Source organism: Mustela lutreola, chromosome 7 (assembly GCF_030435805.1).
Source record: "Mustela lutreola isolate mMusLut2 chromosome 7, mMusLut2.pri, whole genome shotgun sequence".
NCBI classification, from domain to species: Eukaryota; Metazoa; Chordata; class Mammalia; order Carnivora; family Mustelidae; genus Mustela; species Mustela lutreola.
This window is the reverse complement of record NC_081296.1, coordinates 68,213,094-68,239,621: the sequence shown is the minus strand read 5'-3', so window position 1 is coordinate 68,239,621 and position 26,528 is coordinate 68,213,094. Positions and strand designations below refer to the sequence as shown.

At 46.1% G+C, this 26,528-nt stretch overlaps 1 protein-coding gene across 1 annotated transcript in view; it reads left to right on the top strand.

The window, feature by feature from the left end:
* EHD4 (EH domain containing 4) overlaps positions 1 to 26,528 on the top strand; it is a 78,743-nt gene that overhangs the window by 33,270 nt on the left and 18,945 nt on the right. The window contains exon 4 of the mRNA XM_059181253.1: positions 24,612 to 25,024. Within this exon, the coding sequence (XP_059037236.1) occupies positions 24,612 to 25,024 (413 nt within the window). The remainder of the gene's footprint in view (positions 1 to 24,611; positions 25,025 to 26,528) is intronic.

The following is a 26,528-nucleotide window of genomic DNA, read 5'->3' as shown; positions in this document are numbered from 1 at the left end:
TAGTTACTAAACTGTAGTTTTCTTAGCTGACATAAAAAATATCCATCAAGCCCAGATAAAAATGTTCTGATATATTTATAATAATAATTTTTTTCTAATCAAGTAATAGCTAATAAAAGTCCAAGGAACATTTCCTGATTCTTTTCTTGTAGCCAATAGAAGAATGTTTGGATTTTTAAGATTTTCTAAGTTATCTTCTTGAAAGGTGTGAGCAAAATGTAAGTTAGTTGATTCACTTTTTTTTTAAAGATTTTATTTATTTATTTGACAGAGAGAGACACACAGCAAGAGAAGGAATATAAGCGGGGTGTGAAGGGAGAGGGAGAAGCAGGCTTCCCCAAGAGCAAGGAGCCCTATGTGGGGCTCCATCCCAGGACCCCTGGGATCATGACCTGACCCAAAGGCAGATGCAAAAGACTGAGCTGCCCAGGCACCCCTGGTTTACTCTTAAGAAACACCCTTTGCCCTGACGACAGCATCCAAGTTTGGTTTTTTTTTTTTTTTAAGATTTTATTTATTAATTTGACAGAGAGAGATCACAAGTAGGCAGAGCAGTGTCAGGCAAAGATGGGGGGTGGGGGGGGGGGGTGCGGGCAGGCAGTCTCCCCACTGAGCAGAGAGCCCAATGCGGGGCTCGATCCCAGGACCCTGAGTTCATGACCCGAGCCAAAGGCAGAGGCTTAAACCACTGAGCCACCCAGGCACCCCAGCCTCCAGGTTTTTTGCTTACCCACACATCCTTATTTTCATTCCCACTTTCTTGTTATTCTGGCTCCTGGCCTGTTTACTTCCTAAAATACTGTTTATCCATGCTGATCCTAAGCATCATCTGGGACTTATCTCTGGATTCAGGCATGAACACAAGTATATTCCCAACTCCTGGTCCGAATCTCTGGGCTCTGGCTCTGATTGTAATGCGCTGGTCGGACAAGAAGAACACTGAAAAATTTGAATGTGGCAGGTGGCATTCTTGTCCATCTATTTAACATAGAAGCATATGGAAGGCGCTTTAGCAGTGAGTAAGTATTCCTGTGGTTTCCTGAAAGGATGAGGTTTTGTGTCACCTTCAACAGCCTTCACTTTGGTAACACAAGTAGTACAGTTTTTCTTTTAGAAATGTAAATTACTCCAAAAGAGAAAAACTCTTAGTCTGAACTTTCCGACAGCTGGATCTATTCCTCTGAGACCAGTACCTGTCAGCTGAAAATTTGAGAGCATCAAGCCCTTCTCATATTAAGTCAATGAATGCAACTGGGAAGAGAGGGGGGAAGCGGAAGCAGGAGTAGAAAATGTCCTGCTGGTAAAAGCAATAAATTACAGTAATGCAGGGGCGCACTGGGTGGCTCAGTGGGTTGAGCCTCTGGCTTCGGCTCAGGTCATGGTCCTGGGGTCCTGGGATCAAGTCCCATGTCGGGCTCTCTGCTCGGCGGGGAGCCTGCTTCCCTCTGTCTGCCTGTCTCTCTGCCTACTTGTAATCTCTGTGTGTCAAATAAATAAATAAAATCTTTAAAAAAAAATTACAGTAATGCATATGCAACAAAAGGGATCAAAATGTGCTTCAGATAACATGGCCCTCACAGTAGCTTCAACAATCACATTAGCTTCAAAAATTGATTCATGTTTTAACATTCACATACTGACATCCTTAAGTCCCCTTAACTTTAGCAATGTTAAGGAAAGCCTTCAGGAATAAAAAGGGCATCTATGGAGATGACAGGAAACGTGAATAGGCAGTTTCAAGGGTTTGCCAGCTCCTCCCAAATGTAGTATCACACAAGAGCTGTGACAGACCTGGGGAAAAGGGACATGCAGCTCCAACCTGGAATTAATGAAGGTACAGAAAAAATAGAAAAGCTACAAGCAAACCAAAATCAAGGAAGCACAGACACACCTACTTGACACGTCTTTTGAACTTGAAAGGCCAGAGTTTGAAGGCAGTCCAAGAAAGGAGTGAACATTGAGAGGTGTCCCAATAAGACTGACTTCCACCCTCGGGCTTTGGGACTCACTCGGCCTAGGGAGGAAAACACACACATACACAAAGAAGAAGGAGTCTTCTTCCTCTAAGAGACCAAGAAGACCTGGAGCAAGGTGTTAGGCACAGTTGACTGCAGCAAAGACCCTTCTAAGAAGCTTGGGGAGAGCGGAGAGCTAGAGACTTCGGAGGCCAGCAGCAACCTGCGTGGGACAGCGATGTCAGGGGAATCCCATTCTGAAGGTGGGCTGCACAGCCTGGGCTGTGGATGTGAGCTCCGAACTTCATGGAGACTTTCTGAGAGGGGCCTGCTAATGTCCCTGGAACACGGGTATTCAGACTTTACCTGGGTAGAAATAATAACTGAATAAATGGGGGTGGGTAAGGCAGCATTCTCCTTTCCCTCATTCTGGTCGCCACCCAATCACGGATGCAGCTCAGGGCCATTCCAGCTTTCCTGCAGCACTAGAGACTGCAGTCACAAGAGCTCAATGGACCTGCAGCCCCTAGCTCCCCATCCTGTGGTTGCTATGGGGTTTCTTGATTTTTTGTTCTGTTTCTTGGGGCTTGGGCCTAACCACAGTTCGTGCTCTCTTAGCTCCTTTCCTTGTCCGCTGTGGCTCCTCCCAGCTTCAAGGCGTTCCCAGTTTTCATCAGCACGGTCTTGGGCCATCACCCTTGGATCCAGAAGTTGGGTGAACAGGGCCAAACCTTGAGGTACACCAGTAGAGACTGGCGTCTAGGTTGACAGCAATTCATTAAGGATCAAGTTCCACTGAGATGCAGTGAACTCTTGTGTGCCAAGTACCAGGCTAGGAACGGGGAGTAGGAAGATGAACAAGGACCCGCCCCGGCCTACAGTGGCCACAGCCCAGTGTGCTCATCCGGCCGGTCACTAATGCACCCAACTGTTATGAAAGAAAGGTGTCCCCTCAACAGACTTAAATCCATCCAACAAACTGTAGGCCAAAAATGGACACAGTCACTGCCCTTACGGAATTCATGTTCTGATGGGAGGGTCAGACAAGGTCAGCAGGGAAACAAAGGAACAAATGAATAAATCCTTATAAATAGTGGTGAAGGCCAGGAAGGAACAGATGAGACCCTGAGCACAATGAGAGGGACTGGTGTGGAGCTGCCCACTCTCGGGAGGTAGGGAGGCCTGGGGCTTAAAGCCCAGAGGGAACCAACCTTCAGATTGAGGCTGGGTGAGGTCTTGCAAGTTTCAGCTGTCTGTTCAGATATTTCCCACCCGATATATAAAGGGTATATAAACTAATAGATGTTCAGCTGTCAGATATTGACACACGGATTTCAGTTTCTTTTTTTTTTTTTTTTTAAAGATTTTATTTATTTATTTATTTGACAGAGAGAAATCACAAGTAGACGGAGAGGCAGGCAGAGAGAGAGAGAGAGAGGGAAGCAGGCCCCCTGCTGAACAGAGAGCCCGATGCGGGACTCGATCCCAGGACCCTGAGATCATGACCTGAGCCGAAGGCAGCGGCTTAACCCACTGAGCCACCCAGGCGCCCCGGATTTCAGTTTCTGAATATTCATGTTTCCGTTCTTCTCCATCCCCACCCCTCACCCCCCAGGGTCTTTTCTGTGACCTCCATCAGCTGGTCTGTAATCCCAGAATCAAACAAATTGTTTTCTTGGGTCCAGTCAAGGGATTGAAATCCTGAACATAGTATAGCGGGAAGCATGGGCAGTAGTTCTGGTCTTCCTGGGTCCAGCTCAGCTGTGTACCGCTCATGTGACCTTGGGGAAGTAGAGAGTCTGTAAAGGGAGAGTAACGATAGAACCTCACATGCCATGTTGTTGTCACCCGGTTAACACACAGAATGCAGGAAACCATGCCCCGCCCAGCGCATAAAAAGTGCTCAGTGCATGTTAGCTGCTCTTATTACTCTCATAATCTCCTTGTATTATTGTCGTTGTTGCTGTGGAAGGCCAAAGAGTTCTCACAGGCTGAGCTTAATCAGCCTTCATATTGGTTTCTTGCTTCTTGAAGTCTTATGGGTAGGGGAGATGTTTGTCAAGTGGTCCACAATATAGTTTGTTGCTCAGGGACTGAATATTCTATTTTTAGATAAGTGTTCCTACCTCTTACCTCTTATCCACATCTCTCAGTTGTTTTATTGATGATTAGCTTTTAAATTTTGAAATCATAGGCCCCTCTAGCTGTAGAAAAGAGATACCACTCTAATCAATCATCCAGTTTTAAAAATAATTGATGGAAAAGAATTTTAAAATAACAGATTGTGTGTGTGTGTGTGTGTGATCTTTTCAATATTCTTTTATTGTAGAAGTGATGGTATAAAGAGTGGTGTATAATGTTAGGGGCATGCTAGAGACTGTTCATTCAACACACATTTAGATCAATTATCCACTGGGTGGCAAGTACTGTCCTAGATGCCAGGATTCAAAATGAGTCGGACACAGGCTTTGGCCAGGGCACTCATACTCAGTTGGGGTGGATAGACCTGCAAACAAGTCAGGGCTATCCTGTGTGTTACAGGAGTTCCAATCAAGAAGTACAGTGAGTAGGGACCCCACCAGTCCCCAGTGGGGAGTGGAAGGTAGTAGGGACTCTTCTTCTCCCCCTTCTTTTTTTTTTTTCCTTTTGGACTTGCATTTTCTCCCTGTCTCAACAATTTAGTAGGTTTTTTATATATTTACAAAATTGTGCAACCATCACCAAAACCAATTTTAGAACATTTCCATCACCCCAAGAAGAAACTGAATACTCATTAACAATGACTATCAATTTTCCCCCCACCCCCCAGACCCTGGTGACCACTACTTTCTGTGTCTGTGGATTTGCCTATTCTGGACATTTCATATAAATAGAATATGTGGCCTTTTTATCTGGCTTTTTCCACTTAGCATAATGTGTTCAATGTTCATCCATGTTATAATAGGTATCAGTACTTCATTCCTTTTTGGGGTTGAATAGCATTCCATTGTATTGCCATGTAACATTTGATTAATGCATCAATTGATGGACATTTGGGTTTCCACAGTTTGGGCCATTTTGAATAATGATGTGATCATTCATGTAGGAGTTCTTGCAATAACATACATTTTCAATTTTCTTGGGTATTTACCTAGAAGCAGAATTGCTGGGTCCCATGGCAACTCAGTGTTTTGAGGAACTCAGTGCTCCAAAGTGGGTGCATCATTTTACATTCCCACCAGCAGAGTACAACTGTTCTAGTTTCTCCACATCCTCATCAACACTGTCGTTTTAATTAGAACCATCCCAGTAGGTATGAACTAGTATTTCATTATGGTTTCAATCTGCATTTCTCTGAAGGCTAATGATGCTGATCATCTTCTCATGTGCTTTGTTAGCCATTGATATATCTTCTTTAAAGAAATGTATATATAGATTTTTTGCCCATTTTTAATTGGATTATTTGTCTTTTATTGAGTTTAACATTCTTTATGTGTTCTCTATACAGTCAGATATATGATCTTCAAATATTTATTTTGTCTGATGTCGTGGTTGTCTTTTCACTGTCTATATGATATTGTCTGAAGCACAGAACTTTTTCATTTTAATGAAAGCTAATTTATCTATTTTAATTTCTGTCACTTTGCCTAACCCAAGCTCATGAAACTTCAATACTGTATTTTTTTTTTTTTGAGAGGTTTATAGTTCTAGCACTTGCATTTAGGTCATTGATCTATTTTAAGTTAATTTTTGTATATGGTGTGAGGTTGGGATTCACCTTGATTGTTTTGCATGTGTATATCCAGTCCTCCAGCACCCATTTGTTGAAAAGACAGTACTTTCCTTCATTGAATTGTCTTGGCACCCTCTTTGAAAATCAATTGGCTGTAAATGTGAAGCTTTATTTCTGCACTCTCAGTTTTATTTCATTGATCTATATGTCTAACCTTATGAAGCAGCACATCTTGATCAGGGCTTCCAGGTAAACAAATGAGTTCATCAACCTGCAAGCTCAGGGCGTTATCAGATAGAGTGAAGATATAGTAAGATGATGGTATGAAACTCCTACCACAGCACCTGTCTGGTGCATAGTCACGGAAAAGATAACCATGGCTGTCCTTATAATTGTTACCATTTTCCAGGCAGCAGAAGGTATGTTCATGAACAGAGGATCATGTGTGAGCTGGAGCCCTTTGGAGGAATGTGCATTGTGGAACATGGGCATGTGTGGGGCCACACATGACAGGAGACTGGGTTTTGTCCTGGAGATTGCACGGAATATGGAGGAGTGTGAGGTAAAGGATGACATGGTAGAGAATTCTGTAGAATAGAACATATGACTTCAACCTCAGACCACGAAGCCATTTTTATGTTTAGAGCTTGAGCTCAATGCTTGCCTCAGAGCTTTGTTTGAATTTGGCAACAACAGAAGTGTCCATCCCCCAGGGAACGGGGCTGACCCACGATGATTTGTTGGCAGATCCTGTTTTCTGGCTGTGCTAAGGCCAGTTAGGGTGTGAGGTCCTGGACACCACTCGCTCCTTGGGCCTCCCACAGGAAATCCTGGTTCCTTTTTGTTTCAGGGAAGTTTGCTGACAGACGCATTCATGGCTCCTTTTCCGCCACTGCCACAGGAAATTCCACACCACAAGTGCTGCTGCTCCTGTCCCTGATGTGAGCCTGTCATCACTGTGACTCAGAAGGGCCTTTGCCCAGCCCTGGCAGCTATTTTTACTTCTGTCAATATTTTAAATGCATGCTTGATCATGAGGAATGACTGCTTCTACCCAAACTTTAAACCTACCTACCCTTGTAAAAATTTTTTTTTGGGGGGGGGGGGGTAGGGAGAAAATCACTTATCTTACTATCCACTATGGAGCAGCTCATGATCTTCAAATATTTCATAGACATTGGGATGCAGAGATTAGTCAGAGAAAAGCTTCATTCCTTACTCTTGAGTAATAATAATGGCTAATACTTCCACAGCACATTGTAAATTGCTTTTCATACATTATTACCTCATTTGCTCCGCACAAGAGCTCTATGAAGTATGAAGCACATTTCACATTTCACAGGAGAGAAAAATGAGGCATAAAGAGTAAGTAAGTAACTTGCCCACAGTCCTCTAGAAGTGTGGTAGCTAGTCTCAAAAGATGCCTCCTCCTCCTCCCACCACCCCCACCACCATGTACCATGCTCCCGATATTCATGCCTCCTGTAGACCCCTCCCCTTGAATCTAGGACAGCCTTCTGACTCACTTTTTTGACGAGTACAATTCTCCAGGAGTGATGTTTTGTAACTTCCCAAGTCTTAATCATAAGTCCTGAAGTCTCCAGCTGGATCTACAGGCAGCCAAGTGACATTGAAAAAGTCTAACCACCCAGATACCAACATACTGTGAGGGAAGCCCAGGCTAGTCACACAGAGGCTCAGGCACCGCTAGCCTAGGTGAGGTAAGTGAAGAGGCCGTCAAGGACAACCAACTCAGCTGAGCCCTCAGACGGTTCCTGCCCCAGCTGCCATTTGACTGTCCCTTCATGACACTCCCTGATTGAGAACCACCCAGCTGAGCCCAGTCAACCCTCAGACCAGAGAAAATAGTAAGTTATTATTTAAGCCTCTGAGTTTTAAGGTGACTGATAACAAGAGCAGAGAGTAAATGGATGAGTGGGATCCAAACCACACAGCCTCCTTCCAAAGTATGTGCTGTTATCCACAAGAGACGAGGATACAAACCAGGGAAACCTCTCTCTCTCGCTTACTGTCTCTCACACACACACACACACACACACACACACACACAGAGAGAGAGAAGGCAGCGCTGGGGAAGGGTACTGGTGGGGCAAGTTTCCATTTAATTGATGCTTTCCCCCTACAAACACCAAACTTCTGGGTTTTTTTTACCTTCAGCAATTACTGAAAGGCCGCGCACACTGCCCTACATTCTCATTCAAAAGACATTAGCAAGGGGAAGAGGTTGTCTTATATTGAATATCTTCCACGCACCAAACTCTGCTTGGTTCCTCCTGGTCCATTTCTTCCATGTCAGGCATCAGGGGCTTTACTTTTAAACAGAACAGGATAGACCCTGTCATGCCTTCCTGGAGTACACACCAGGGAGGGGGATGGGTGAGCAGAAATACAAAGCAAATGCATGTTGAAAGGAAGACTTGAAGAAAGTAATTGCTGAGTCCCACAGCAGGGGTGTTCTGACTTAGATGGGGTGTTGGGGGAGGGTTCTCTGAGGAAGAGACTTGTAGGTTAAAACCCAAAGAATAAAAGGATTAGCCTTCCAGGGCCTTGGGGAAGCCCAAGAGGAGTGAAGATCTTACGGGTTCAGGGAAGGCTAGAAGCTGCTGAGTAGCTGGGAAGTGGTGGTCAGTGAGGTGGGGAGCCCTTGCTGTGGGGGGGCTGTCGGCCTTAGGGAAGCATGTGGATTTTATTCTGAGAGGAATAGGAAGCCATTGAAGGATTATCTTTTTTAATGTCCTCTTGATTACCCAGAATTATTACTATGAGCATCCGGGAGTTGTGGCCCTGAGCAGCCACAGAACCAGCCCTGGGTCTGCCACTCTGCTTCTGTGGGTTTGGTTGCTAGGTTGGTTTTCTCTTTCCTGGGTGTCACTGTCATTTCTTCTGTGGGACCTGTCCTCAGGTCACCCTCTTTCTGCCCCGTTTCTGCCCTGGAGTTGATGAATCTATGAGTGAGGCCAAGAAGCCCTACCGCTCTGATCCTCAGGCCCCAGGGAACTTGGTAACAGGCTACTTCCTGACCTCAGCACGAGCAAAGTGGGGAGTGTGGGGTGGGGCCGCTGCTCGCGGATCCCCACTTGGAGGAGTCTGGGGTTGCTGAGTGGGCCTCCTGAGTCTGCCCTTTCCTGTGTGCTCCACCACCCCCGAGGCAAGTGAAAGAAGAGAGGATTACAAACTTGGGGAAACTACCAAAATGGACTTGAGCTCTGCCCCACATCTCTGGTTTGCCGGTGAACGCTGTCCTCTTGGAGGCCAGGATGGAGGATGTAAGTTGGTGGGGGTCCAGGGCAGGGTGTCTTTGGGTGAGGCGGGAGCCTCTGGCACTGGGCTGGGCTCTGTGACTCACCAACATCCTCCTGGGGAGGGCTGTGAAAGGAAGCAGAGGTAACCGTCCCACCGTGGTCTCTGGGTGACCCAGTGACCGTGGTTGCCTTCACGAGTGGGCTTCTGACAGGAGTCCTGCCTGACACTGCTGTCCTCTGCTTAGGCCTTCCCTCCATGGAAGAGCACACCTCCCCCCAGCATTTCCATACTTCTTTGGAAGTCAGGAGTTTTAGGAACCTCTAATAAAGAAGAGTTTTTTTTATTTTTTTTTAAGATTTTATTTATTTGACAGACAGAGGTCACAAGTAGGCAGAAAGGCAGAGAGAGAGAGAAGAGAAAGCAGGCTCCCCACTGAGCAGAGCCCTATGTGGGGCTCAATCCCAGGACCTTGGGATCATGACCTGAGCTGAGCCGAAGGCAGAGGCCCTAACCCACCGAGCCACCCAGACACCCCGAAAGAAGAGATTTTTTAAAAATGTCTCATTTACCTTTTCAGATGTTTAATAAGTTCACTGCTGTAATGAGGACATCCTTGATATATAACCTGCACCCCTACAGTTAGGTGTGGTAAAAGCCCTCACCCCCAAGTCACTGTGCACCAGTGGGGAACCCCCAGATTGGAGGGTGGGAGTGATAGATTGAAAATGCAGGATTCTAGGTGGAGGTGGAGCTGTAGAGTGCTGAGCAATGCTGACCTGAAACATTTTTCCATTTCTCTGGCGCTTCCCCTCGCCAGCGGGGGTGACCTGGGCAAGTTCCTCCGCCTCTAGGAACCTCAGTCTCCTCCTCTATAAAATGGGAAGAAAAGTTCTTTCCTTGCAGAATCGGATCTTGTGAGGGTGTGAGTGATTGGTGTGAATGCCTAAGTGTTCCAGAGACATGAGCAATGAAGTGTGCATCCAGTGAGAGGACCCGGAGTGGGGCCGGAAGTCAGGTCTCACGCACTGGCACTGTGTGGCTGAGCATCTCGAGCCAGCAGATGTGGACACGTGCTGAAAATGGCAACACTTTCAAGGCCTCTTTGTTTTCCATGGAAGCAGAGAGGAAGGTGGTGAGAGGCTCACTGTGGGTCCTGGAGGAGGCTGACCTGAGTTCAGATCCCAGCATCCCCACCTCCTGTAGGATCCTCATTTCATGCTTGTATAAAGGGTTGGAATTCTCCCTCCCAGGGTCATTTGAAGATACAGTAACATAACAAGTAAAAAATCATTTGGCAGAGAGTCACGTTACAGATCTGGTGGTTTAAGTGCCCTCATTTCATGGACTTGGATGGTCCCCGCATAGAAGGACCAGGACAGCAGGGTCAGCTCTGCCAGTGCTCCAGCGTTCCCCAGGGATAGCGGATGGTGGCAAGTCCTGGGACTTAGACCAACAGGGACCTTGCTCTTCCAGGAACCCAAAAAAGGAGAGAGGAGGAGAAAGGAAATAGGAGGACTTGACCACAGACCTTTGGAAAGAATACGGGGCGAGTGCAGCTCAGGAAGGGAGCTGGGGGAGCCTGCTGAAGACAGTGACCAACGACCCAGAGGAGGTGTTCTCTTGTAGCCGAGGGCCCTGGCTGTCCGCACGTTTCCACTTCTTTTTGCCATAATCTTTCTGGTATCTGGGGCTATTTCTCACATGTGCCAGATGCAGTTGCCTTTAGAAACCTCCTCTTCGCCTGTGTTATGTCAGTCTCTTTCTCAAAAACCACCTCCTGCTTGAATCCAGATCGCAGTGTAAAGCACAAATCAGACCATTACTCGGCATTTCACCTTTCATTCTGCACAAGTATGTGTACCCACCTGAGATGAAAAATTTACATTACAGAAAGTTAGGTGGGGAAACATGTCCCAACGGCACCCCTAGTTCCTCTCCCAGAGCAAACCCTGTCGGCAGTGTCTCCCAGAGCCGGAGGGTCCCGCACACTGCTCTGCACTGAGAATGTTCCACCTAGCTGTAAGCCTTGCAGCCAGCGCTTGTCAGGACGTTGGAGTGTTCTGTCATACAGAGTTGCCCAAATTAACAGCCGGTGTCTTTTGGGTGGATGGCACCCAAATGTGTTCCAAACTGTGCTGCAGAATATAGTTGTGCACACAGTGCAACTATTCACAGTTTGCGTAGTAGGGTGCGAATGGGACTCTACGATATAAAACAAATGAGCAGAGAAACAATCAGACCGGGGGTCTGTTTGCCAGAGGGGAGGTGGGCAGGGAAATGGGTGAAATTAATAAGGAAGTGAGGGGTACAAACTTCCAGTTATAAAATGAATAAGTCACAGAGGTAAAAAGTGCAGCCTAGAGAATATAGTCGGCAATACTGTAATAACATCGTATGATAATTTCTCTCACTGGGGTGAGCACTGAGCAACATGTAGAATCACGAAGTCACTATATTGTACACCTGAAACTAATATAACACTGCATGTCAATTACACTTCAGTTTAAAAAAAAAAAAAAAAAAAAAAGATGCCCTCTTAGTAGTGAAATTACTGAGTCAAATGGAACTGAGGTCTTCTTACAGAGTTAGCCAGTGCCAAAACGCCTTTTCTAGAAGATGTCCCTACTTCCATTCCCATCAACAAAACATCCTCCCCAACTCAGGGCATTACTATTTCTTTCCCTTATCTTCACTTTATCTTTGATAGGTGAATGGCCTCTCAGTATAATTCTAATTCTCATTTTTATTATTAGTATGGTTAAGCACCTTCCCCTATTTTCAGATTATTTCCAAGTATTTCCTTTCTGGGGGTATTTGACCATTTTGAAATACTATCAGTACCTATGTGAACTTTTATTTAGTAAAATAATTGAGTCATTTTTATTTTAAAGTTTTACTTATATATTTGACAGAGAGAAAGACGGCGAGACAGAGAATACAAGCAGAAGGAGTGGGAGAGAGAGAAACGGGCTTCCCACTGAGCAGGGAGCCTGATGGCGGGCTCGATTCCCAGACCCTGCGACCATGACCTGAGGCAAAGACAGACGCTTAACCAAGTGAGCCATCCAGGTGCCCCCAATGCAGTCATTTTTTATAAAATAAAGAAACCAATGATTATTCACATGGTCCCCATTGACTTGACCTATCTTTCCATCGGTGACATAAACCCAGAAATAACTATCTCTGGGCAATAGTTTGACTTTAGGAGCAGGTTATCCGATAACTTACTGGCTGGCCCTGGTCTTCATGACTGGCTGTTGTCCAAATGCTCACAGAACACTCACACAACACAGGGATTGTTGAGAAGGAGAAACAGGGCAGGGCAGAGGGTCAGAAGTCATTTGTAAGCCGTCTGTTGATCCCAAAGCTGTCACCATCTTGGTTTAACATCTCTCTTGAGAAAAGTATAGCTTGAAGAAATATTGTCTTTTTGCCCTTCTGAACCATAAAATGACAAGATGTATTGTCAAGGTAGAAGCCTTGTTTGGAAATACTCCGTCTCCTCATACTTGGGTGGAGACCGTCTCATTGGCCTTTTGCCTCAAGAAAATCCAGTGTAAGTACCAACTGACCGTCTGATTTATAGATGTATTGTGAGAGGCTTTCTTGCCTTAGGTACACAACGCCCACTTGAAAATGAGGCATGGGTAATCTCCGTGTGCATGACACTTAGTTCCTGGATTCACTTACTTCTATTCTTAGAAGGTGGAGCTGATGATCTCTTAAGCATTTTTGGATGCCTCAGATTCTGTGACTTTTCCTTTGGTAATTTCTGTCAGCACAGAATTGGTGGCAGTTGGGTGACAAATTACACTTCAGGGCAACTAAAGACCCTTCTGGAAACATTCAAGGACCTTCCAATCAGCCCTGTGTGCCATAGTGCATGAGTCCAGGGGTACAAATAGAGTAAAATGAAACTCGTTACTTGATCATTTTTTTCCCTTGGATGTAGTCATTGAGTGTTCCCGTAGCTACCTGAACAGTTTTATGTTCTTATGCTGGTACTATAACTAGCTAATATCTATTGTCTAGATACTATCTAATCTAAGATCTGGAATAAAATCTTTTTTTCCAGATAAGTAAATAAAATCTTTAAAAAAAAAATCTTTTTTTTTTTTAAAGATTTTATTTACTTATTTTACAGAGAGAGAGATGGTGAGAGACGGAACAGAAGCAGGGGGAGTCGGAGAGGGAGAAGCAGGCTTCCTGCAGAGCAGGTAGCCCAATGTGGGGCTCAATCCCAGGACGCTGGGACCATGACCTGAGCCAAAGGCAGGCACTTAATGACTGAGCCACCCAGGCACCCCTGAAAAAAAATCTTCCTGATCATCTAACCCATCTGATTGATATAGAAACTGAGGCCCAGCAAAGCAAAATGGCTGACCCAAGCTCCAGAACTTGGGGCATTTTCTTGGTAAATTTTCACCAACCTCTCTCCCTGGCAAAGAGCCGTAAAATGCCACATAGTATTGCTGTCTCTTTCCGGGGCTCAGTGCTCATTAAATGGCTTTGCTTCCTAACCTCATTTTTAGTCTGAGATGGAAAAGAGATATGAAACCCAGTTTCCCCCTTTGACATGGTCACCTGACCAGAGGCCAGGGTGTTCATCGGGCCAAATATTCAAATAGAGCCTTTCTCTGTTCCCCACCTGTGCAGGATGGTATCATCCCATGGTGTGAGCGGCCTTGGGGGTCACATGCCCCCTGCATCGTTATCTTTACGGCAGCCCCTGGGGAAAGAGAGAGGCTGTGAGTTTGGCTTGTTTATTTTAGGAGGAAACAGGCACCGATAAATTAGTTCACAGACTTTTGGACTAAATTCCAAAGGAAGAAGGAGTTGGGAGAGGAAATAGAGGATAAACAACACCAAGCCCATCCAAGGACAGATTGGTCCTTGATTTTAGTTCAACTGTGGTAATCCAGTGGTGGAACCCCCTGCAGGCCAGGCACAGTGAGACTGGGAACTCTGCAACCACAGGGATTTTCTCATAGACAATTACACTCTCTAAGGGGGAGCCACCACCACCTGAACACTTTGAGGTAGACACGCCCTAAACCCATCCACAGCATGTGCAGATAGGGAGGCCCCTGTTCCTCTTCTCTAGCTGTCTTGTTGGATCTCCAGGACAGGGTTTAGGGTCAGCCCCTCCCAACACCCCGCAGAAACCTAGAACTGCCCCTCCCACTGCTGCCCCTGCCTCCGCTTACCCCCACCCCCCCACCGCACCCCACCTGTGCCTCTGATCAGCTTGGGGTGAGGGGAAGTAGATTGGGCAGAGGGAGCAGAGTGTCTGTAGCTCCTCTCCTGACCAGCTTCTTCCCGATGCTCTGGCCAAGTGTGGCTGATCCAGGGCCGACTCCTCCCCCAGAGGTAATGTGTAGTTGTAAAGACACTACTGCACCCTCAGGGTTTCTTGAGATGGTGATAAGCTGGAAAATACTAGAAATCCAGGCTCTGGCTGAACACCTTTGTAGAAGAAAAGGAAAGCCTTCCTCAGTAATACTGTTAGCGTAGTCACATAGGGACCAATAATCTTTACAGTATGCTTATTCTTTTCTTATTACAAAAAGAGTATATGTTTATTGTAGGACACATAAAACTACTTTACTTTAGAAAGATCGGAAAGAAGGAAATAAAAACCACCTCGAATGCCACCATCCTGGCACACCTGTGGTGCCGTGCAGTGGATAAAAAACACAGGCCCTGGGATGCAAGTCCCTGGGTATGAATCCTGGCCCTCCTAGGAAATAGCTGCGTGACCTTGGGTAAGTTATTTAACCTCTCTGAGTCTCTGGATCCTCACCTGGAAAATAGGGATAATCATAGCACCTGTTTCAGGGGTTACTGTGAGGATTACAGGAGATTTTGTGGGTAGAAATTGCAGGAATGTTGTGAGAATTCAGTAAATATTTGCTGCCATCATTTATTTTGAGCTCTCATTCTCCACCCAACCCCAATCACATTTTCACAAACAGCCTTTTCCAGTTGCAAAGTTAACCCAGACTGTAAACAATACAAGGACTGGTCACACGTGTTTAACTGAAGTAGCTGCTATTGTTAACTGAAGTGACTATTTTTGAAAATATATATTTAATACCTGAGTACTCCCAGAAACTTGATGTCTATTTGAGGTTATTTGTACTTCCTTAAATTAGTAAGAGCTCTTGTTTTTTTAGAAACTCACAGCACTATTTAAGCCTTGGCCTCTAACTTGCTAAAAATCAGTTACACTTCTCATTCCCTTCAATTCACTTCATTAATCAAATTTATTTAATTGTTTTTTATTTTATATGCAGACATATGTATTACATTAAGAACACTTAAAAGGCCGTCCACCCTCTTAAATTTTTAACTGTACAGTACGATATTGTTAACTATAGGCATAGTGTCATACAGCAGGTCTCTGGAAGTTTCTCCTCTTGCTGAACTGAAACTTTGTGCCTACTGCTCAGTAATTTCCCATCCCCCTCCACCCCACCGAGCCCCTGGCAACTGCTGTTGCATGCTATGGTTACATGAGTTCGAGTATTTTAGATCCCTCATATAAACAGAATCACATAGTGTCTGTCTTTCCCTGAGTGAATTTATCTCACTCAGTGTAATGTCCTCCAGGTCCATCCATGTTGCAGAATTTCCTTTTGTAAGGCTGCTTCATATTCTGTTTTATGTCTAAACCACATTTTTCTTAGCCGTGTGCCTGCCAAAGGCATTAAGGCTGTTTCCCCATCTCGGCTATTGTGAATAGCACTGTAGTCAACATGGGAGTGCTAATAATTTTTGAGATGCTGATTTGAAGTTTTTTCGATTTAATTCTCCTGAATTAATCCCAGAAGTGGGATTCCTGGATCATATGGTAGTTCTATTTTTAATTTTTTTGAGGAATAACGCAATTTTATTAAACACCTACTCTGTTCAATAGTGGGTACTGAGTACTAGGTATACAGTGAGAAGTGGAGTCTCTGCCCTCGTAGAGTTTCTGCCTTATTCTCACCAAATGAATACATCACTGGAAAGTGTAAGTGTAAGAAAAATCGTTGATGTGATAAGAATACATCACCGGGAATGTGATTTGGACAGTACAAAGTGTTCTGTGGTGGGCTTTTGGGTTCCAAGCATGACGAAGACTTGGCCCCTGCTCTCGGGCTGCTTATAGTTTAATGAGTGAGCTGTGGCCGAGCACAGAACCTCTCAGGAGGAAATGGGGAGGGAGGGTCTGTTCCACTCAGGTGGGGGAAGGCCTCTTGCAGGGAAGCAACCCAGAGGGCTGGGTAACTGGAAAGAGCAGAGCATGCCAGGCTGAAGGAAGTCTGGGCAGAGGTCCAGAGGCAGGAGACTGTAAGATGTCTCTGAAGAGGGGCAAAGAGCCTGGTGTGGTTTATGGGGTGGGGAGAGTGAGGTTTAGTAAGACACCCTGAGACCAGGCTGGAGAGGGAAGGTGAGAGCTAGTCTTGGAGAATTTGCAAATATCTCTTCTAAAACTAACCAAGGATCTCAACTTTTAGCTCCCAATTGTGAGAAGGAGTGGGGACATTTGAGTGCTGGATTAGAAAGGAAGGAACCTGGGAACAAGAAGTACAGTTCAAAGGTGCTCCCAGCACACTCGTAGGGTCTGGCTGGACGGTCTGCATTGGGCAGTCAACTAGGTGCTGGAGGGACCTCCGGGAGAGAGGCTGGGGTTACCCATACAAACCAGCACAGTGAGAGCTGTGGTGGGGGTATGAGTGGCCTGGCATGGAACAGGAGTTCCTGGCTCTAGAAAGGGCAGGCCTGTGCCCCACCAGTGAGGATAAGTCTAAGCAGAATCTTGGGTCGTGTCCAACTGGGCAAGTGGCTTCACCCACCCCAAGAATGGAACCAGGGGCACGGGCGGGGAGAACCTGGCCTCTGTTCTGGCTGTCCTCCATTGTCTTGCATCCTTTTACTGACACACAACTTGTTTAAAACTCATGTAATTAGCAACTTGGCTCTGGGAAGAAATTGAAGAATTTTGTTTTCTGCTCTATTGAAAGCAGACTGCCAAATTAGTTTTCTCAAGGCCCCCACCCTATATTTACCTGAACCGGGGGGGCAAAAATCTCAGATGTCATTTCCTGGTGGGTGCCTTTGGATGGAGACCACAGCTTCCATGGGTGGAAGGCCCTGATTGGCTGGAAAGGGCCCCTTCCTTCCTGCCCCCTCCCTTTGTTCCCAGAACGTGGAGCCAGGATGCCAAGCTGGGATCTTCCACAGGACAAATTCTCTTTCTCAGCTCCCAAAGCTATATTACTTGTGGATCCATTTGCAATGATAGGAACCCCATTTTTAACCAATTGGGCTGATGACATCTCTGTTTTGTTCTAGACCAATAGAAGTTCCATTAGGTCTAATAGAACTAAGATGTCTATAATTAAATGAATAAATTTTAAAAATACATTGAGCACCATGGGGGCAAGTGTGTTAGGATGTGGATTCCTGTACCTTCCATACACACTCACTAAATAATGCAAGCATACATGCGTTGCCCCATGTGCCTGTGTACAAACACACACACCCATCCAGGTGTGTATGTACCCTGGGCTATGTTGTGTTGGATTCTCATAAACTCAGAGTGCTGTCATCCCTGACCATCACCATGGGAGACTCTCTCAGCCAGAAGGTAAAAGACCTGTTAAATGACACAACTCTCAAAGTTCCAGTGGATGGGCCAAATTGTACATTAACCTTTTTGGTGAAGACTGATTTCGACTAAAGCCTGAGGCTCCTGCTTTCACTACATTCAATTCCCTACCCAGCCAAATGTGCTACAAAGTCGGCTTGGCAAACAGATTTCAACTTCCTGGTCCATCCAGCAGTTTGTGGAAATGTTTATCTTCAAACAAGTTTAGCAGCTTTGAGTACATTCTCCCTTCCTTTCCTTCTTTCTTTCTTTTTTTTTTTTTTTTAATTTTTTAAGGCAGTCTTATTGCAGTAGAACATAATAATGTCCAGTTTGATGAGGTTTTTTTTAAGATTTTTATTTATTCATTTGACACAAAGAGAGAGAGCACAAGTAGGCAGAGAGGCAGGCAGAGAGAGAGGGGGAAGCAGGCTCCCCGCCGAGCAGAGAGCCCAATGCGGGGCTCGATCTCAGGACCCTGAGATCATGACCTGAGCCGAAGGCAGAGGCTTAACCCCCTGAGCCACCCAGGTGCCCCCAGTTTGATCAGTTTTGACCAATGTGTGTACCATCATCAAGAAGTAGAACCTTTCCATTGCCCTCAGAAGTCCCTCTTTGTCCATGTCACTTTGTAGCCCCATCCATGGGCCCGCTCCCAGTCACTATAGCTTGGTTTTGCCTGTTCTAGAATTTCACATACATGGAATCCCGTGGTGCATACTCTTCAGTGTCTGGCTTCTCTCACTCAGCCTGGTGTTCCCGAGATACCCCCGTGTGGCTGCACGTAGCTCCTTCTTTGTATTACTGAGTGCTGTTCCACTGGACAGTTTATCCATTCACCTGTCGAGGGACATTTGGATGGCTGCCACTCTGGGGTTAGTATGGATAAAGCGAGCAGCCTTTGTTTTATAGAAGTATATCCCTCAGCATCCATCCTGAGCACATCCTAGGCATTTGAGAATTATTAATTAATCCATTTTTGACTTTTGTATGTGAAATGTATTGTTACATTTCTAAATGTTTAGTGTACTTCTGAATTCCAGAGAGAGAGGTGTTCCGAAAGCTTATTGAAAGCTACTTCTGGGAATTTTGAACACAGTTTTGCACAGAGAACCTTCAGTCCCTCAGGAAGCATGTACTGAGGCCTGCTCTCGGTGAGCCCCGTCTTGGTGCTGTAGGGAGCAGTGTAAAAAGGGCCCCTCCCCTTGGGTGTTACAGCCCAGAAGGGAAACAGCTGTGGCCTCAGATGGTGCAGTTCTCTGGGGAGCTCTAAGACCCCAGCGGGAGCCCAGGAGCAGGCGGTGGCCTTTCGGAGGCAGAATTTGGTCTGCGTCAGAGCTGTGGTATTTCCACTCAGAAGTGGGCAGCAGGTGGAATGGGCTGTTAGAACTACAGTGCATGTCTGGACCAAAAACAGGCCAAATCCAAACATAACATCACTGTGTAGGCCGTAGGCCCAACGGAATAGCAGCCGAGGGCCATGGTCAGTGTCAGGGCCACTGGTTTCCACTTTGTTTAAGTGGCGGCTCTGTCACAGACCCACTTGTGTGGCTCTGTGGCTGAACTCTAGTTGGTAATGGGGACCTGACCGCCCTCTGTAACCGAGTCTTTGAGAAAATTCGTTACTCCCCTCCTACTGGGTAACAACGTGTGCGTGCCCTATTTATCCCGGCCTGTATGGCTATGCATGGGCTTTTATAAGCCGGGAAGTATCTGAGGTTAGAATCACAGCTTTATTTTAGGAGCAACCCAGGGCCTTTAGGACCAACTGGTAGAGCTCCACCTGTTTCACAAGCAAAAAAAGAAAGGCCTCTGGACTTTGAGGGCCCACCAACTTTATTTATAAGGTATGGGCGATTCTCTGCTAAGTCATATCTTCTATTAGCTACTTTCTGAGTGCCGATTCTTCCACTTGGCTCGAGCGTCATAGGGCCGTCACCTTTACTCTAATTAATTGTGTTTTGTCTGTGGCTGCAGATTTTACTTGACCCCAGGAAGGCATCCTTCAACATTTACCGCACTCCCACCATGCCCCCGTTGCTAAGGTTTCTTAAATAACCAGTAGATAACATTTTGGAGAGCTTTCTAGATGTCAGGATGATTCAAATGTTTCTCATCTGTTAACTCCATAGCCCCATGAGGTATGTGGATGCTATGATTAGCTAGCTTCATTTTACAGATGAGGAAATGAGGCACAGAGAGAGAGGTTAAGGAACTTGCCCTAGTTCATGAAACTGGTAAGTGATGGAGCCAGGATTAGACCTCAGGCAGCCTGAGTCCAAAGCCTGTATATACTCTTCTTTTTTTCCCCCCAGCTTTACTGAGGCATAATTGACAGGTAAAAATTGTGTATACTGAAGGTATACAACATGATCTAGTGTACATATACAGTGAAATGATTCTAGCAGCTAATCAACACATCCTTCACCTTACCTCGTTAGCGCCTGATTTCTGGTTGTATGTAATTTGTGTTAACTTTTTACAGGAGAGAAATAATAGATTTGCAAAAAGAGTCATGTTGATGAAAACAGAAATAGTATCTACCCCAGACTCATGAATTGGTTGATTGATTAATAATAAATTTGGGTGCTTGGGTGGCCCAGTTGGTTAAACATCTGCTTTGGCACTCAGAGTAGCGGTGCTCACATCACCAGGAATCGCCAGTTATCTGGGAGGTTTAAAAACTGCGGGCTACCAAGCCCAGCCTCGGGGATTCTGATTCCATGCTTCTAGGGAGGGATCTGTAAGTCTCACCTTCAGCAAGCAGCTTACTTGAGTCTAAGACCTTCCTTTGATAATCAGTGGTCTGCAGGTCCTTCTGTGTCACCATTTACTTTCAGCAGACAGACTAAATAACGTCATTAAATTAAGTTGTTTCTTTAACATCAGCTGGAACTTTTTTGGTAGATAAGTCCTTGGTACCTGTCTTCTCTCATGAAGATTTAAGAGTCAAGCAGACCTATTCGGCCTTCAAAAGGAAGGAAATTCTGAAGAAGTCTAAAACAGGGGTGGGTTTTGAGGACATTGTGCTAAATGAACGAAGCCAGTCACAAAATGGTACTGTATGATTCCAGTTACATGAGGCACCAAGAGTAGTCAAATTCACAAAGACAAAATAGAATGGTGTTTGCCAGGGCTGGGCAAGGGACGCATGGGAAGTTAATGTTTAATGGGTACTTAGTTTCAGTTTGGGAAGATGAAGAATTCTGTAGGCAGATGGTCATGATTGCACCACAATGAGAATGTGCTTAAAGCCAATAAACTGTATACTTTAAAAATGGTAAAAGTGAGGGCTGCTTGGTGGCTCGTCAGTTAAGCATCTGACTCTTGATTTTGGCTCGGGTCTTGAACTTGAACTCAGGGTTGTGAGATCGAGCCCCTCATCTGGCTCAGTGCTCGGTGAGGAGTCTGCTCCAGATTCTCTCCCTCTCCCTCTGCCCCTTCACCCCCGTCTAAAATAAACAAATCTTTTCTAAAAATTATTTTAAAAAATATTTTTAGTAACAACAACTATGTATGAAATAAATGAGCAGACCAACCTCTCCCAGCTGTGGTAATTATTTGCTTTCTCCTGAGACACTTGGTGATTTCTTTACCTTTGATTATACTCCCTAATGTGTAACAAATAATACCTGTTCAGTGACAAACAGAACACAGTTCTATCTACCTGTACTTCTTAAATCTTTAGTTCTCCTGGTTACTTTAAAACAAGAAAATATGGCCAGAGATAAGTAGTGGCCTCGCTCACGGTAAACTTCTATCTAGCAGCTCTGTTCCCACCTTTTACTTCAATGAAGCATTGGAATGACATCTTTTATAACTTTTTTTTTTTTGAAGATTTTTTATTTATTTATTTGACATACAGAGATCACAAGTAGGCAGAGAGAGAGGAGGAAGCAGGCTCCCTACTGAGCAGAGGGCCCGATGTGGGGCTTGATCCCAAGACCCTGAGATCCTGACCTGAGCCGAAGGCAGCGGGTTAACCTTCTGAGCCACCCAGGTGCCCCTGGAATGACATCTTTTAAAAAGACGTTTAAAATAACTACTAGAAACCCAAGTTTGGGGCACCTGGGTGGCTCAGTTGTTAAGTGGCTGCCTTCGGCTCAGGTCATGATCCCAGGGTCCTAGGATGAACCCCACTTTGGGCTCCCTGCTCAGCAGGAAGCCTGCTTCTCCCTCTTCCACTCCCCCTGCTTGTGTTCCCTCTCTCACTGTGTCTCTCTCTATCAAATAAATAAAGAAAATCTTTTAAAAAAAAAAAAAAGGAAAAGAAAAGAGAAACCCAAATTTAAGTGAGAGTTTAAATATGGGTACTGTCAAGGCCAACCACTTAACCCAGGTGGTCCTTGGAAGAAGAGATTTGTGTGTCTGTGGCTGAAATTGCATGTGTGCAGGCAGGGACAGCAATGGGGGTACCAAGTGTCTTTGGGCGCTGACTGGAAGAGTATTTCTGATGTGGGGAAGATTATTCACCAACTGTGATTCTTGGCAGCAAACCAAAGAAGCTGATTCTGATATAAACAGAAAAGGAAATTTGCAGAAAATCAAGTTGTTCACAGGATTAATAGGATGGAAAACTAGTCTCAAAAACGAGGTGAGGAAGCTACCACCACCTGACTCTCAGTTCAGCACCACTGCCATTAGGAAATTCTCATTTTGGGGACACCTGTGTGGTTAAGTGTCAGCCTTGGGCTCAGGTCATGATCCTGAAGTCCCAGGATCAAGCCTCACATCTGACTTCCTGTTTGCCTAGGAATCTGCTTCTCCCTCTCCCTCTGCTGCTCCCCCTAATAGTTCTCTCTCTCTCTCAAATAAATAATTAATATCTTTTTAAAAAAAAAAGGAAAGAAAGAAATTCTCATTTTCCCTGTGACTTTGTTTCATTCCCTCAAGATCCAATACCCTTGCCTGGTAGAAGGAAATGATTCTCTGGTTCTAGGTCACCTGTCTGTACCCCAACCTGTCAGTGAGTGGGGTGACGGACTGTCCACTACATCTTCAGCATCTATGGCCCACACGGGACCCTTGGCCCAACAGGAAGGGTGCCCAGAAAATGCAACTCCTGTCCACTCCAGTGTCCACAGGCAGGTCCTTCTGGTGGTCAGTTCTAAAACATCTTCCTGGCTCCCCGGGCACAGAGCCATCATCTGCTCAGGATCTCTGAGCCAGGGTCTGGGGCTATCGGGCTGACCCAGATCAGTCTGGAATGACAGAAGCTCCTTGGCAGGCAGTTTGCCCTGTCTTGGTAGGGACAGAACTCCAAGTGAAATCTGCACTCAGAATCTTTACGTACTGCTGTGCGACCCCCATGCCACGGGCCTTTGATTTTCTTCTGTTTTCACCTGACTGCTGATCGTGATGAAAATCAACTCTGGACCACATTCTAACAACTGCCTTTGCCCTCTTTGTCCCCAAGGAATCAGGGGGTGCCACTGTGGGACAGAATAGAGAAGTGAAAAGTCTGAAAAGTCTGAACCAGGGAACACGCAAACCTGTAATGACAAGAAACACCACACTCAGGGCGGTGCTTCCCCCGGGGAGGGGTCTGCAGGGAGTGTTGCGTTTTTGGAATGTTTCATGTTCTTTATTAAAATTGTGTCTAAATCCTTCTGTTCTTCAACTAGTTCTCTTACACTTGTTCTTCAAATTTATGCAAACTTTCATCTACTGACCCCCTTTATGTTTGAAAATACATCATTCTTTAGATGCTTTCTCATCTACCTTAGAACCCTCGGAGTTCATCAGTATTCCAAAATTAGCATTAATATTTTTTTTATTTGTGCTGTCATATACGTATCTCTCGGCTCCTGAGTGTTGATTTGTTTTTTAACACTTTATGGGAATGTTATCATGCTGGACCTATTCTTTTGGAACTGGTTTTTTACTCACCATTCCTTCGGAGATTTGCCTGTGTTGATGAGGGAAAATCTAATTCATCCTCACAGGTATGCAGGATTTTGTTATAGAAAGTACACTTAAATCCTTTAAAGCATCTGAGGCAAATAAAGTGAAAGGTCAAGGTTTATTTAAGTTATGTGATGGGTACATCAGCATTTATCATTTTATTTTCTAGACCTTTACGTGTGTTTGGAGATTCTCAAGACCTATAAAAAGGGGAACAGGAGTCAGGAAAGGGACCATCTTGGCCCTCCTTGGGCTATGTCAAGCCTAAGCCCACAGCTAATCAGACTGGGATTAAAAATAAACCTTGTGGGACTGGTCTTCTCTTGTTTGCTTTTCGAGGGCCTCTGCCTCCCCTGGGGGAGACCCAAAACAGGCCTTAACCAGGGCCTGTGAGAAGTGTTTACAGAGCTGTGTGATTTGGAGCCTATTGGCATGTGGCCAAAGTGAACTAAACAATTTGTTGTCGGCCTGGCCATTTTAAAAAAAGAAATTGGCAAGAGACCACTTCATACAATGGCTGTGAGACATGATCTTTTAAAAATATTTATAACTTACTTACGATATAAATAGTCCAAATGATAAATATTGGTCACCGTTTTGGGGCAGGCCAACATTTGGCCTTCTTAACACCTAAGAACTTAGGATAAGAGAAGACAGTTCCTCTTTTGTTGTGCTTAGTGGTGACACCACGGGACCCCAAGCAACCCCTGAGTTTTCTTCCTTCTCCACCTCCGCTACTTTCAGAAAAGCAAACCTTTGGCCGAAGGGAGAGTTTTGATCCAGGGCCTGTGGCTTTATAGACTCATTGATCCAATTTGTCATCAATCCCAAGGACCATACCAGGAGAAGTAAGAGACTTGTGGGGACTAAATGAAATCACAGATCTAGAAAGAATGCCCCATCCAAATGACTACGAGCACCTTTTCAGGCCCTGTTTTTTCCCAGGGGAGGGCTCCTGGGATCCCCAGCATTGACTCCTGAATGTGTCCAGCCCCAGGGGGCTCACTTGAGGTGATTTTCAGGCCATCAGACCTCCGTCACCTCCTTGGAGGTGGCGCTCTGTCCTTGGCAGTCGCGGCGCACCCACATGTCCCCTGGTCCTGAGTCCCAGCCTCACTGATATGCCCTTCTCTCCACCCAGGCTACGACTTCTGCCAGGTCCTGCAGTGGTTCGCAGAGCGCGTGGACAGGATCATCCTGCTCTTCGATGCTCACAAACTGGACATCTCAGATGAGTTCTCGGAGGCCATCAAGGCCTTCCGGGGCCAGGATGACAAGATCCGCGTGGTGCTGAACAAGGCTGACCAAGTGGACACACAGCAGCTGATGCGCGTCTACGGGGCCCTCATGTGGTCCCTGGGCAAGGTCATCAACACACCCGAGGTGCTCCGTGTCTACATCGGCTCCTTCTGGGCACAGCCCCTGCAGAACACTGACAACCGCCGCCTCTTTGAAGCCGAGGCCCAAGACCTCTTCAGAGACATCCAGAGCCTTCCCCAGAAGGCGGCCGTGCGCAAACTCAACGACCTCATCAAGCGAGCGAGGCTAGCCAAGGTGAGCCAAGGAGACCTCTTCCCGTGTCTCCTCTCTAGGGGAAGGTGGGGGCGCAGGAGGGGATGGAACGTGAACAAGGTTCAGAAGAGAGCCTCAAGATCAGGAGGCCTGTTTAGATTCTGGCTCCTACTCTGTGATCTCAGGCGGATGATCCAACCTTTCCAAACCTGTTTCCTGCTCTGTAAAATGAAGCGCATAAGAGCACGTCATAGGATGCCTGTAAGGATTCAGTGGGACCTCGCTTGCAGGGCACACAGGGAGGGGTCAGTGCGTGCACCACCTGGGTACTGCTGTTGTCTTAAGACAAGGGGGATGTAGACAGCTAAGCCAGAGAGGTGGCCTTGGTGGAACCTGTAGGGTGCTGAGATGCCACCACTGGTCACCCTTTGCCTAAGGCATGGACCCCAGTGTCCCCAACTCTGGAACCAGAGTTGTCATAGGAGGAAGGCTGGGTCAGCCCAACACCCTAAGTATGCTACTTCGGGGGCCGCAGCAGGTCCCCACACTGGGTGGGGTGCCCACAAGCATGCCTGCTGTGGCTTTGGGCTCCTCCACCCCATAGCTGGACCTTTTGGCAGCCCCAGGGGTGCACATCCAATAGGGTGAGCGGTCATCTGCTCGCCATCCTCAAACACTTGTCACATCCCTGAAGAGAGAAAAGCACATGACTCCTCTAAAAAAAAGTGTAGGGAAAAAATGATTCTTTAAAAACTGTGTGCCCCTTTCATAAAATCCCATATTCCTCTCCTGCTGGAAGTGCCTACAGATTTCGGCTAGTGTCAGTGATCATAAGAAGCATCCAGGAGCTTAAACCAATGTAAGTTCCCAGGCCCTGCCCTGGAGCTTCTGATTCGTGTGTGTGTGCATGTCTACGTGTGTATTTGTGAGTATGCATATGCGTGTGTATGTGCGTGTAAAGCTCCCCAGGTGATTCTGATAATCAGCCATGTTTGGAAGCCGGAGGTCTAACCACTCCCTAATTTCAGAAGGACGCAGTAGAATAAGCAATCTCTCCAGGGTCACCTAATCCACGAGTAACAAAACTAGAACGAAAAGACAGCACTCCTGCTCTCAACCTAGCCCTGTGCCTTGTCGCGTAAGCTAAAACCAGTCCACAGGCCTGCCTGGCCAAATCCACGGGCGCTCTGGTCAGGAAGGGAGGAAGGGTACTTCCCCTTCATCTTCTGGTGGGGAAGATGCCCCCTCCCTTATTCTCTTGCTGCAGAGAGAGTGACTTCTAGGCTGGCCTTGGGGGCCAGCAGGCCAGCCTTCTGGAATCCACCACCACTTTGCCTCATTGCAGGCCCCTTTCGCTCAGCACCAGGGCCAGAACTAGGGACCCTAGCGGGTGCAGGAGGAGGCCCCAAACCCCCCATTACAGAATGATGATCTGTGTGCTGAGTGAGGTGTGGACACCATGCTCTGAGGAGGGGGCCTGGCCAGGGGAGGTAGGGAGGGCTTCACTGAGGGTGACTGCTAGACAGGCTATTGGCCTTCTCACACC